This window comes from Callithrix jacchus, chromosome 6, assembly GCF_049354715.1.
Source record: "Callithrix jacchus isolate 240 chromosome 6, calJac240_pri, whole genome shotgun sequence".
Lineage (NCBI taxonomy): Eukaryota > Metazoa > Chordata > Mammalia > Primates > Cebidae > Callithrix > Callithrix jacchus.
This window is the reverse complement of record NC_133507.1, coordinates 121533659-121548512: the sequence shown is the minus strand read 5'-3', so window position 1 is coordinate 121548512 and position 14854 is coordinate 121533659. Positions and strand designations below refer to the sequence as shown.

General features: G+C 40.3%; 1 protein-coding gene across 1 annotated transcript in view; it reads right to left on the bottom strand.

Annotated features, from left to right (window-relative positions):
* AOX1 (aldehyde oxidase 1) overlaps window positions 1-14854 on the bottom strand; it is a gene marked incomplete in the record, with an annotated part of 92023 nt that overhangs the window by 65297 nt on the left and 11872 nt on the right. Inside the window, 9 exon segments of the mRNA NM_001308444.1 lie at window positions 1400-1493; window positions 1683-1834; window positions 5196-5288; window positions 5974-6118; window positions 6726-6806; window positions 7462-7551; window positions 8498-8559; window positions 11357-11483; window positions 13650-13758. Of these exon segments, the coding sequence (NP_001295373.1) occupies window positions 1400-1493; window positions 1683-1834; window positions 5196-5288; window positions 5974-6118; window positions 6726-6806; window positions 7462-7551; window positions 8498-8559; window positions 11357-11483; window positions 13650-13758 (953 nt within the window).

Here is a 14854-nt window from a genome sequence, read left to right as displayed (position 1 = left end):
ACCTTAGTTCTTTAATTAATATATCAGGAAGAGGAACAGTTTAAAACTATAACAAAATATGAGTTGGAGATGAAAGCTAAGGAGCTTTTGATGTCTATATTCATATCACGAAAACTGTTTCTCATAGTATGAGTTTTTAAGGTGATGTTACTTAAATTGAAAACTCTGAATGCAAATCTTCCTCTTTAAGATAGTTTTGCAGCCTAAAGCCATGGCTCATGCCTGTAATTCCAACACTTTGGGCGACAGAGGCGGGTAGATCATCTGAGGTCAGGAGTTCGAGACCAGCTTGGCCAACATGATGAAACATCATCTCTACTAAAAATACAAAAATTAGCTGGGCGTGGTGGTGTGTGCCTGTACTCTCAGCTTGAACACAGGAGGTAGAGGTTGTAGTGAGCTGAGATCGTGCCACTGCACTCCAGACTGGGTGACAGAGAGATTCCATTTAAAAAAAAAAAAGAAAAAAAGATAGTTTTGTAGTTTAAATGACATGAAGATGCTAGTGAAGTGATATGATAGAAAGCTAGACCATTTTTTTTTGAGACGGAGTTTTGCTTTAGTTACCCAGGCTGGAGTGCAATGGCGCAATCTCGGCTCACCGCAACCTCCGCCTCCTGGGTTCAGGCAATTCTCCTGCCTCAGCCTCCCGAGTAGCTGGGATTACAGTCATGTGCCACCATGCTCGGCCAATTTTTTATATCTTTAGTAGAGACGGGGTTTCACCATTTCGACCAGGATGGTCTCGATTTCTTGACCTCGTGATCCATCCGCCTTGGCCTCCCAAAGTGCTGGGATTACAGGTGTTAGCTAGACCATATTTTTTAACGAAAAAATAAAAACCCACAATATAGAGGACCGGTTAGAACTTCCTAATAATTTTCAAGCAAATTGGAAGAAGCAATAAATTAAATGTTGTAGACTTAGTTTCAATAACAAAAATGAAATAAATAAATAAATGCAGAATGAGGCCCAATCATTGTTCACCTGAAAAAGACTTGCATATTTCCATCAATGATAAATTAAGCATGAGACCAAAGCACAATGTAGGTGCCATAACACTCCTGTACCACCTGGAGAATGTCTTCAACAAAGGGGCCAATAGTTCTCAATAGTATGTATTTCTCAGCAATAATCAGACCATATCTGAACATTAATCATCACAAACATGTCCAGTGTAGGGTGACCAGTATGAGAAAAAAAAAATCCCAGAGAGATACAGGGGAAGAAAGCCTGTGATATTAAGACAAGACTCACAAACTTTCCAGTATTCAGAAAAGCAGAGAAAATTATTGATGTTATAGGGAAAAGTCATTTTCAGGTGGACTTCCTACCTCCTCAGAGAGAAAAGGGGATAGAGAAACAGCTGAATAATCTGCAAGTAGGGGCTGTCACTTACCTTTTGATAGCAAGTTGAGGGTACAGTTACCCACAGCCAGGAGGGGATTCAGATCTGAATCTGGATGCCTGCTAATGATGTGTCCCCCTAAAGACTTTTTAAAATAATGAGTTATTTTCATTTCAGTTATGTAATCATACAAACACAAGTACTGAAATAAGGATTAAGCAAGGCTTTGGATAACTATTTTTTTGGCTGTTTCAAAAGAATGAAAATGTCATGATTGATTAGAGAGAGCCACCCAAGGGATGCATACCAGAATTTACTGTCATCAGATACATACAGCCATGTTTCTGATCTGGGACCCAGCCAGAGTTCTCAAATGCTTCAAGAGAGCTTGGTACATCTGTGTCTTCTCCTCTGGAAGCTTCTGGACCACATCAGCCAAAATGTCCTTCACCTGGGCTAGGCTGAGACCAGCACCAAGGGTGAGTCCTGAAATGAAGTCATTTGTAAATAATGCAGTGTGACCACTGCTGACCTGAAAATGTCCATTAGACCAAAGCTATAGACATAGAATCTTTGTACTGGATACATGCTGCCCTGCTTATTTGTGATGGTGGTAACAGGCAGTGATGATGGTGGTGGTGATGAAGGTAATGGTGGTAATGAAGGTGGTGGTGATGGGGTGGTGGTAGGGATAGCAGTAAGGGGGTGGTGTGGTGGTGGTGATAGTGAAGGTGGGGGTAATGGTAGTGGTGATGGTAGTAATGGAAGTGGTGTTGATGGAGGTAATGAAGGCTGGATTCATTGAACACTTACTCTCTATATCAATTATTATGTTGAATGCTTTAGATAATCTCCTTAAATCTGGACAGACCTATGAGATATTAATAGCCCTATTTCACAGATGAAGGTACTGCGAGTTATTTAAGTAATTTGCCTAAGATTTGACAGCTAATATATGCCATTGTCAAGAGTTAGATTTCAGAGGCTGTACTCCAAACCCACATTAATATTGTTTCTCATCATTGCCATTAAATCAATTTCCTCCACAGGAATGGAAAAACCAATCTGTAAGCTGTTTAATACATAAACTTGCTACTGGGGTTTTAAAGAGCAAAGACTGTGTTATGTTTATCTTTATCTTCTGTCCAGCACTTAGCACTGTATCCTTCATTAAATAGTTGTTATATTTCTGATATTGCAGACAGAGGAAGTTCTTCAGTAAAAATTGAACTATTCAGACAATTAGTATTCAGATTAACTTTAGAGAATTCTTTCCTGAGCCTTCCTCCAGATTATCATTCCTGTTTTTTTTAATGCTTTCTGTTCCCATTTTATTTCTTTATTTTTAAATTTTACTTTAAGTTCTAGGATACATGTGCAGAATGTGAAGGTTTGTTACTTAGGTATACATGTGCCATGGTGGTTTGCTGCACCTATCAACCCATCATTTAGGTTTTAAGCACCACATGCATTAGGTATTTGTCATAATGCTCTCACTTCCCTTGCCCCCTACCCACGCACAGGCTTTGGTGTGTGTTGTTCCCTTTCTGTGTCCATGTGTTCTCATTGTTCAACTCCCACTTATGAGGAAGAACATGTGGTGTTTGGTTTTCAGTACCTGTATTGCTTTGCTGAGAATGATGGCTTCCAGCTTCATCTGTGCCCCTGCAAGGGAGGTGATCTCATTCTTTTTTATGGCTGCATAGTATTCTATTGTGCATATGTGCCACATTTTCTTTTCTAGTCTATCTTTGATGGACATTTGGGTTGGTTCCCAGTCTTTGCTATTGTGAACAGTGCTGCAATAAACATATGTGTGCATGTGTCTTTATAATAGAATGATTTGCAATTCTTTGGGTACATACCCAGTAATGGGATTGCCAAGTCAAATGGTATTTCTGGTTCTAGATCCTTGAGGAATTGCCACACTGTCTTCCACAATGGTTGAACTAATTTAAACTCCCATCAACAGTGTAAAAGCGTTCCTATTTCTCCACAGCCTTGCTAGCATTTATTGCTTCCTGACTTTTTAATAATTACCATTCTGACTGGCATGAGATGGTATCTCATTGTGGTTTTCACTTGCGTTTCTCTAATGATCATTGATGATTAGCACCACATCAAAAGGCTTATCCACCGTAAAAAGTCAGCTTCATCCCAGGGATGCAAGGCTGGTTCAACATATGCAAATTGATAAGTATAATCCCTCACAGAAACAGAACCAGTGACAAAAACCGCATGATTATTTCAGTAGATGCAGAAAAGACCTTTGATAAAATTCAATATCTCTTTCATGTTAAGAACTTTCAATAAACTAGGTATTGATGGGACATATCTCAAAATAATAAGAGCTATTTATGACAAATTCATAGCCAATATCATACTGAATGGGCAAAAGCTGGAAGGATTCCCTTTGAAAACTGGCACAAAACAAGGATGTCTTCTCTCACCACTCCTATTCAACATAGTATTGGAAGTTCTGGTCAGGGCAATCAGGCAAGGAAAAGAAATAAAGGGTATTCAATTAGGAAAAGAAGAAGTAATCAAATTGTCTCTATTTGCAGACGACCTGATTGTATATCTAGAAAACCCCATCAACTCAGCCCAAACACTAATTAAGCTGATAAGCAACTTCAGGAAAGTCTCAGGATACAAAATCAATGTACAAAAATCACAAGCATTCCTGTACACCAACAATAGACAAATAGCCAAATCATGAATGAACTCCCATTCAAAATTGCTATAAAAAGAATAAAATACCTGGGAATACAACTCACAAGAGATGTGAAGGACCTTTTCAAGGAGAACTACAAACCACTGATCAAAGAAATAAGAGAGGGCACAAACAAATGGAAAAACATTCCACGCTCATGAATAGGAAGAATCAATATCGTGAAAATGGCCATACTGTCCAAAGTAATTTATAGATTCAATGCTATCCCCATCAAGCTATCATTGACTTTCTTCATGGCATTAGAAAAAACTGCTTTGAATTTCATATGGAACCAAAAAAGAGCCCATGTAGCCAAGACAATCCTAAACAAAAAGAACAAAGCAGGAGGCATCATGCTACCTGACTTCAAACTATATTACAAGACTACAGTAACCAAAACAGCATGGTACTGGTACTAAAACAGATATATGGACCAATGGAACAGAACAGAGACCTCAGAAATAAAACCACATATCTACAACCATCTGATCTTTGACAAACCTGCCAAAAACAGGCAATGGGGAAAGGATTCCCTATTTAATAAATGGTGCTGGAAAACTGGCTAGCCATATGCAGAAAACTGAAATGGAACCCCTGTGTTACATGTTATACAAAAAGTAACTCAAGATGGATTAAAGACTTAAATGTAGGACCCCAAACCATAAAAACCCTAGAAGAAAACCTAGGCAATACCATTCAGGACATAGGCATGGGCAAAGACTTCATGACTAAAACATCAAAAGCAATTGCAACAAAAACCAAAATTGACAATTGAGATCTAATTAAAGTAAAGAGTTTCTGTATAGCAAAAGAAAGTAGCATCAGAGTGAACAGGCAATCTGCAGAATGGGAGAAAAATTTTGCAATTTACCCATTGACAAAGGTCTAATATCCAGAATCTAAAAGGAACTTGAACAAATTTATAAGGGAAAAACAACCCCATAAAAAAGTGGGCAAAGGATATGAACTGACACTTCTCAAAAGAAGGCATTTATATGATAAACATGTAATTCTCATAAGAAGAGAATTTCTGTGTGTATTATAATTAGGAATCATTCTTTTCCTGCTTGTCTGCTGGGCAAGGTAAATTGATTAATGCATATTAACTAAGAAAATAGGGACTTAGGAACTCACCAGTAGATGCATGGATTACAACACTGAGTTCTTCAATTCTATCAGGAGAAATTATAACTGGGTGAAAGACACCTTTAAATTTCACTTCAGGCCCTAAAGGATAAAACAAATCATAATAAGACTAGAATAAAGGGACTAACTGCCTTTTAAATTTGAAATTATTATTAAACTAATATCTTTAAATACATAAAAATTATGTATCTTTCTATTCATCTGTTTATTGCAAAATCACATACAGAGAGAATGGCTGGATAGATTTTCATTAAACTTGGAAGACTCTGGAATTGTCAACCTTGAAACTTGGTCCATATGGCATGCTCAGATTCTCTCTGGGAAGACTCTAAGGGCTCCTCAAGCTGAGCAAACACGGGATGCAACAGGAAGACCCTGTAGCTGCTGTTTAAGTAAAACATGTTATACCTATTGAGACACCCCGAGTGAGGAAACGAAGAGCAATTTCAAATTTGAGGCCCAGATCAATCCCCAAATGGAAAGACAGGACAGCTGTCACTGGAGCTACTGCTGCTGGTTTGCTATGGAGCAAGCCCCTTGGGTGCAACTCTGCACACTGCTCCAATGAGAGGCGAGAGGGATTTACTTAATACTAGTTAGAAAGTCTCTTGAGCAAGCTCAGGAAGTCTAGCCCAAAAGATTTAAAATGCTTTTTCAGACTGCTTTTCCTGAGAACACATGTATATGAAGTTTCCCTGCCCCTCTAGCCCCACCCTAAGCTCTTTTCCTCAATTTCCCTATAACAAGTCCCTGGGGTTCTACATACCCACAGAAGTGTTTCCCATAACAACAGGGGCCTGGGGATACTTGAATTTCAATTCCAGCAGTTCCTTCAGGGTCACGGGGGAAAACCACACCATTCTCTCACCGCCAAACACCCTGGTCCTTTGGGGCTGTTTCTCTGCCATTACCTATTGAAAAAGCAATTGGGATTCAAGGTATCCAATGGTGCCATCTCCACCTGTTTCCACTCAATCATTAGCATTGTAGAAACAGAAAGAGAAAATACATATCACTAAAATATAAAGTACAAAGTGACCTAAAAGTAGAGCTTTATAAGGAATCAGAGTTCAGAATAAAAGCACAACAGTTCTTTACTCCCAGGAAATGCTCAGTCTATCTCCCTTTGGTGTTCTTATGTCTCAGAGAACTTCATTTTAATGTTTGCAAATATAGTAACATGCTTAATCTTGTTAAATCATTCCATGGAGGAATAAACTTCAGCAAAAGTGGAAATAGGAAACATGTCTACACAGTGTGTGAACCCACACACTGATTTCATGATTTTGTAGATGCTATCTGCTGCTTCTTACAGTCAGTTCAGCTGTCCCCTCATGGTGACCCCACCCTCATTCCTCCCCTTCGTCCTCAGTCCATACTTTTTAGACCTTGAGATAAGGATGACAGAGAAGGCTTACCTATTTGCCAATCAGTTTTTGAGAGAATTCATAAACAAATACCCTTCCTGATATTTTACCATGAATTCTTCCAGGATGAACTCAACATTGCTTTACTTACCATTAGCTCAGGAGGAAATATCAGTTCCTGGGTTGGATCCAATGGCAGAAACTCCTCTTCTGTGAAGAGTTTTGGACTCGTCTTAAAAAGAGAACATATCAGAAGTTATTGTTATCAAGCAACTTTAAAGTCCTTTGTGGAATAAGGCCAAAAGATAGACACATGGTCAGATATAGCAAACCGACAAAAAAGTCTAGTGGCCAGCCATAATCCCTGAGCTCCAAACCAAGGGCTCTGACACAAACCTGGTCATCAACAACTCAGTGCTGGTGCCAATGTGCCTCTGGAGGCCTCAGCTCCCTGCACATTCTCTTTGGAGTCTGGGGACAGCAGAAGAGGAGGCAGCAGCAGCACACACAGCTGGAATAAGAACAGCTCCCTGAATCTCTCCTGTCTCTACTCACTCTACCTGTTCTTTCATTTCCATGACATCTCCACTTTACTTCTGGCCCTTGGAAGATAGCTTGAAAAATGCTTTTAAAAATTAAGAGACACTAAGGAACCAATGTGTCTTCCTTCCTGTAGATAATTGTATTTAAATGGGAATAATACCTGGAATGAGGACAAAATTGCTATGACAAAATTTTTTTTATAGAGATAGAATGAGAATGGAAGAGGGCACATGTTGACACACCTGAGATTACTCAACTTGGGTAGCCATTTATTTTTCCTAAGAGTATGTTGGCTCATGCTCATGTTCTGAGAAAGCCTTATAAAAGCTCTGCATTTCACTGACCTCACTTCCTTCCTCGAATTCTGGCAATCCATTGATTCCTTGATCTAAACAGCAAATCCCATTTTCTTTACTTTGACAGCAACCTGAAGTCTAGTGGACAAAAAACAGATCACTAGGAATTTATTGCTGATTCTACTAAGTAGTAAATAAAGCAGGTGAGTACCAGTTGAAACATAATGTTGAATCAATATTGTTAGATGCCATGAAAGAGAGCCATTTGTACTTAAGCATATCCAAACTAACTTTAATGAAAAACCAGAGCTGATAGGAAATTTTGAATAGCAGTGATTATTAAATAAGTTAAAAGACATAAATACCTTATAACTAAGCCTGGCACATAGAATTAAATACTAATAAAATATTAATAATGATGTTAGTATTTTTAGTATTTTAAATACTAATAAATATTAACAAGTATTATTACTGTCATCTCTGTTCTTATCTATGACATACTGAATTCATAGTTTAACATGCAAAGGGCAATCTCATACCCTTCATCACAACCTTGTTTGTTCATTTATTCATTCAACAAATATTGAGTATTCATTGCACCATATAGTTATTGAGAATTGCTGCTCAATGACTATATGGTGACTGGACTTGGAGACATACAGCCTCTGCTGTGAAGCAGCCCACAGTCTGGTGATGAGATGGGATAGCAAATGATCAGTTGTACCACATTGTGACCAAAGCTGTGATGGGATATGCAGATGCCCATCCCATGTTTGCAGAGGCCTATAGGAACACCAGAGCAGGGCACCTGACCCAAGCAAAGAGGCCAGGAAAGACCTCTTGGAAGCAATGACACACAGCCAATGTCAAAATGCTTGGGTGTTCATTATGTGACTACCAAGGCAAGCTCAATGAAGGAGGTTAAGTGTCCTGGTCAAGATCGAATAACAAACAGCAGCTAGAAACCTTGAGATAAGAAGTCACCATGTATTAGTAAGATGGCTGTCCCCCTAACCACTGACAACCCCTACCATTCTGTTTCATTGGGGAAAACATACTCAAATATGTGGTCCTTTCCACTTACTTTACAGAAAGTCTTGCATGCATCAATTATGGGCCTGTATCCAGTGCAACGGCACAGGTTACCTGAAGGAGAAAAATCCAGCTCTGTTAACCAAGTGACCCAGATAAAGGCACTCTCTACCAAGAGTGTGACAGAAGTAAAGATCTGATCACAGAGGAAAGCTCTGTTTGAGATTTTAGTCCACGTAATCTACAAAGTCAGATCTTTTCATCAGCAACTTGAGATATTTAATTAAGAATCTTGAGGCAGATTTTAACAGCTTAGGCATTTGTGCTTTCTCCTGTAAAGTTGTTATGCCTTCTGCTGGTGATAGGTGCTCAAACAACACAATGATTTCAAGTCAAAAACTTGCTCTACAATCACATTCAAGAGCTAAGCCTCATTTAAAAAAAAATTACTTATTTATTTATTTATTTCTAGACAGGGTTTCACTCTGTTACCCAGGCTGCAGGTACGGTGGTTCAATTTTGGCTCACTGCAACTTCTACCTCCTGAGATCAAGCAATTTTCCTGCCTCAGACTCCTGAGTAGCTAGGACTACAGGCACACACCACCAGGCCAGGCTAATTTTTGTATTTTTAGTAGAGATGGGGTTTCACCATGTCAGCCAGGCTGGTCTCAAATTCCTGACCTCAGGTGATCTGCCCACCTCGGCCTCCCAAAATGCTGGGATTACATGCATGAGCCACTGTGCCCAGCCAGCCTAATTTTTTTTTTAAACAACAAAATCCATTTTATGATGCTGTTATTGACATACAAGAAGCTGTGCAACTTGGTAAATTTGGAGATAAGTCTTACTTCCATGAAACCATCACAACAGTCAATGTTATAAACATATTTATTACCTTGAAGTTCCCTCCCACCATTTATTTATTTGTTCATTTATTTTGTGATTACTACAACATCTGCCCTTTTAGCAAATGCTTGAGTATACAATACAGTGTTTTAACTATAAGCATTATGCTGTACAGTATCTCTAGGACTCATTCATTTTGTATAACTGAAACTTTTTTTTTTTTTGAGATGGAGTTTCGCTCATTACCCAGGCTGGAGTGCGATGGCGCGATCTCAGCTCACTGCAACCTCCGCCTCCTGGGTTCAGGCAATTCTCCTGCCTCAGCCTCCCGAGTAGCTGGGATTACAGGCACGCGCCACCATGCCCAGCTAATTTTTTGTATTTTTAGTAGAGACGAGGTTTCACCATGTTGACCAGGATGGTCTCGATCTCTTGACCTCGTGATCCACCTGCCTCGGCCTCCCAAAGTGCTGGGATTACAGACTTGAGCCACCGTGCTGGCCTGAAACTTTTTACCTTTGACCAATATCTCTTTGTTTTCTCCTTCCCCAAGCCCTGGTAATCACCATTCTGTTCTCTGCTTCTATGAGTCTGACTACTTTAGATTCCTTGCATAAAGGATCAGGTAGCATTTGCTCTTCTGTGCCTGGCTTATTTCACTCAGCATAATGTCCTCGAGTTTCATTCATGTTGTTGCAAATGGCAAGCTTTACTTCTTTTTCTAAAGAAAAAACCCCCTCATTCTTAACACTTACTGTGACAGTTACCAATTTATTGAAAAAAAAAAAAAGAGCACTCTAAGCTTCAGCTGATAGAAAGATCAAAGTCGTTATATAGCAGCTAAGGTAGTTATTAAACTGGGAAAGCAGCCGGGTGTATTTCTTTACAATAAATCATTAGGCCAGCGTTTCTCTCACAGTATGGTCCTGTGTTCCTCCTCCACCCCCAAATCTGAAGTCTGATTTAAAAAACAATAGGGGTGGATCCCAGGAATCTTTATTTCCCACAAATTCCCATGTATGATCTAAGTACCCTGAAATCTGAGAACCCCTTGCCACTTGTTTACATCATAAACAGCCATGAAATCAAATTCATGATAAGACCTAAAGGAAATCAGACAGAAGACAGTTTATGAGCAATGTTTCTCCTATGTCCATTTGTTCTGATTTTCCCTGGAACATTTTTACAGAGTAAGTGTACATATGAGCTTTAGGCTCATGTTCTCCAGCACAGAAATGAAGTCTTCAGGAGGCCTGAGACATAGACAAACAGAGCCATGAGAATTTCACCAGAAATAGGACTTGAGAGGTTACCATTTAAAAAACTTGTTTAGAATCTTGTTGATGTGGATATCCCCCTGCCACATACACACTGAGCTCCTGAACTTGACAAAATCACTTTAGAGTGGATAGAGACCGTTCTTTCCAATAAGTATCAAGTATCACCATAAGATCTCCATCTCTGATTTCATGGTGTATCCATCAGCAGCCCTCTGATGCTGAATATGGTCCTAAAAGCACCCACCCAGTAGGGAGATGGGTGAGGGAGCAGCATGTGGAGATAACAGGACTCTTCCCAAGGGCTGATGAATAACTGTCTTTTTAATGATTATGAAAACAAGCAAAAGATACTTCAGAAATACATCAGCCAAATGCAATGTGTGGGTCTGGTTTGAATCCTGATTTGAACAAACTGATTCTTCCACTTATTGGGGTGTAACTTTGAACAAATCACTCTCCCCAAACCTCAGTGTCTCCATTAATGAAAAGGGGAAAATAATAATACTATCTATCTTATAAAATTTTGTGAGGATTAAATGAGATAATCTTCAAATAGCATTTAATGCAGTGTGTGTCGCATGAATGGTATCCAGTATTAGCTGCTGTTATCATTATCATTGTCATTATTTAAAAATAAAAGCATGCAGGAGGCTGAGGCATGAGAATCCCTTGAACCCTGGAGGTGGAGGTTGCAGTGAGCCAAGATTGCACCACTGTACTCCAGCCTGGGCAAGAGTGACTCTGTATCAAAATAAAAATAAAAAGCATGCATATATAACCTACCACCAAGGGCATCAGTTAATTGATCCAGAGTGGGCTCTGGGTGGTTCCTGAGCAGGGTGTAGATGGACATCACCATCCCAGGTGTGCAGAAGCCACACTGGGTGCCGTGACACTTGGCGATCCTCTCCTGGAAGCACAGAAAGGTTAGGAATGCAGAATCTTGGGCCCCATCCCAGGCCTAGTGAATCAGAGCCTGCATTCCAGCAACATCCCCAGGTGGTTTGTCTGCATGCTAATGTTGCAGCAGAGGCCCCTGAAAACCCTTCTCATCCCAGGTGCCTCCCACCCCAGGGCTGGGTTGTTGTTAGGTTGGGCCTCATCTGCTTTCAAGCTTCACTTAAGGAAGTGGTTGCCAGTCTTCAGAATCACCAGGAGAGTGTTAAGATTTCAAGCCCCACACAGCACCACAAACCAACTGACAAGAGTCTCTGGGAATGGAGCACAGGCATACATCTTTTAAAGATGTGCAGTTGTGGCTGTGAATTACTGACATAAAGGAAGTCCTTCAGAGAAATAAAACAAATTACACTTGAGAAGTGAAACAAAAAGTAAAAATAAAAATAAAAATAAAACATAAAACGCTTTTATTTTTTTTATACCTTTCTCTCTCCCTAGCATTTTTGCTTTGGACTCTAACTTCTAAGATTGAAGTCGATTTTGGAAGTTGTCTTCAGGAAACATTGTAACAGTGGGAGTTCCATGTCAATTAGGAAATGAAAGGGTGTTGTATACCTGTGTGTGAGCAGGTGTCACATGGGCATCCAGGCAGAATTCTCTCCCTCTAGTTAATGATATTTCATAATGATCGAGGCAAAATTCTCTCCCTCTAGATAATGATCTTTCAAATAAACAGAATCCAAGATTCCTTCAAATCTAGAAAATTTGAATAGGCAATTTTCTATGTTGTTCCTATCTTTTCCTCATATGTGATCTTCATTAACTTCAATAAAAAATGAGTAGAAATGGCATTTTTTTTTTAGATGGAGACTCACTCTGTCACCAGGCTGGAGTGCAGTGGCATGTCTTTGCTCATTGCAACCTCTGCCTCCCAGGTTCAAGCGATTTTCCTGCCTCAGCCTCCAGAGTAGCTGGGACTACAGGTGCACACCACCATACCCAACTAATTTTTATATTTTGGTAGAGACAGGATTTCACCATGTTTTTCAGGATGGTCTCTATCTCTTGACATCGTGATCAGCCCACCTCAGCCTCCCAAAGTGCTGGGATTACAGGCATGAGCCACTGTACCCGGCCTAGAAATGACATTTTTATGGGCAACATATACATCAAGAGTCAGGTGTCTGAAGATGCCTTTTCACTTGAGGCTAAAACTCGAACAAGGTGCTTCTTTAGGAGAAAAGCCAAAAAATTTTTTGACAACTCCTATCATCTGCCTTCCAAACAAGCTCTAAGTATAACAAAACTTTTTAGTAGCTGAGATTTTCACTAAGCCTTAAGATTATGTTATTTTCCACTTTGTTGAAAAAAACACAATAAAATTATATCCTTCAATGCACATGGCTCTTTTCTCTTTCTTCCTTCCTTCTTTCCCTTTCCCCTTCCTTCCTTCCCTCCCTCCCTCTCCTTCCTTCCTTCTTTCCTTCCTCCCTCCCTCTCCTTCCTTCTTTTCTTCTTCCTTCCTTCCTTCCCTCCTTTCCTTCTTCCTTTCCTCCTTCCCTCCTCTCTCTCTTTCTTTTTCTTTCTTTCTACAGGGTCTCACTCGGTCGCCCAGGCTGAAGTACAGGGTAAAATCATGGTTTACTGCAGCCTCAACCTCCCAGGCTCAAGTGATTATTTCACCTCAGCACCCCCAAGTAGCTAGGACTGCAGGTGCTCACCACCACGCCTGGCTAGTTTTTGTATTTTTTGTAGAGATGTGTTTCACCATGTTGTCTAAGCTGGTCTCGAACTCCTGGGCTCAAGCAATCTGCCTGCCTTGGCTTCCCAGAGTTGGGATTACAGGTGTGAGCCACTACACCTGGCTTTTGTTTCTTTATGAGTTTGAAAAACAGACAGATCTCATCTAATTAAAACACAGAAAACAAGCCCACAAATGTCAGGGTTTTCTTAGAGAAGAAAAATTTTTTAGTCTTCCAAAAGCATCTTTCCAAGAAGTTAGTCATGAACACTCACATATCCCAATATGCCAGCTTTGCTCTTATTCCCAGCTAGGCTGTATCTGTTAGAGTGGCCAAGCAGCAGGCCAGGCTGCTCCATTTTCTTAATTTTGGGGACTCAATGTCATGAGGTTTCTAAAGCACAGAAACTCCATAAGGAAGAGGCACATCCTCACCTGAACAGGATGAATTCTGGTGTGGGTGCTTCCTATGCCTTCTACTGTGGTGACAGCAGCACCATACAGAGAACAGATGGGAATCAGACAGGCATTGGCTGGGTGATGCCTTCAGAATGCAAAAGAAAAGCACAAACTACAAGTCACTTCACATCCAGTGGGAAAGGGGCCAGGCATTCACTGAGCTTCTCCACTGTGGCAGGTTTTTGTATAATGTCCCCAGGTTTTTGCACCAACATTGTGTCCTTAGCTCAGGCCCATTTTTTATAGAAGTGGAATCTGAGGCTCAGTGATTTACTCAGGGTCACATTTAGAATGTCAGAGGCAGGATTAAAATTAGGCCTCCTAATTCTAATTCCAGGGTCTCACTTGTCAAAAACTGTCAAAACTTTGATGGTTTTTCCTCTTGAGAATGTCCAATGAGGGGTTGACATTCTCTAGTCACAGGTAACCACCCAACTGTGGCAGGCCAGGTCTCCATTAGCAACCAGAGCAGTCAGCCTTCACCAACACCTCCCTGTCACTCTCTTGAATGTAGAAGGTAAACGTTAAAGAACTGGAGAAACTGGTGCCTTAGTACAAAAGTCAGAATGTAGAAACAAGGCATTAACACCCTGCCTGGGTTTCCTCAGAACTTAAGAGTTCCGTTAAACTAACAGAGACGTTCTTACACACCTTGTACACCTTGTACCAGGATCCACTTTAGACTAAGTAATTCTTCCAAGGCTCTGAAGTAATTGTCTAGACCCCAGGCCCTAGTTAAAGATTAGATAGAGTGAAACCCTTTGGCTTTCAGTTTGTAGGTACACTGAATGTATATAAGCACTAGAAAAAACCAGTAACTAGAATTGTTCTGGTGAGTTACTCTGACCTTCTCCCTGTAACTGGTTGCAGAAATAAACTCCTTTCTTTCCCAGTCTGTCTGCTTCTTGTTTTTAGACCACAGGAACAAGCTTCCAGACCTCATTCTTTCTGGGAACACACACACTTAGAGTTCATTCCATCTTCCAGGCAGATTCTGGGCCAGGGGTTGGTTGAGCAATAAAGTAAAAGTGATACCATGCCTCAGAAGAAGAAACAGGGTGTGGGATCCAGAACTCCTCAATCCCACAGGGTCACTGCTAGAAAACGTCCAGCTCACAATGACTCCTCAATGTTCTCATTCACCAAACAGAACTATGAATGTCCAATAAACACATGAAACA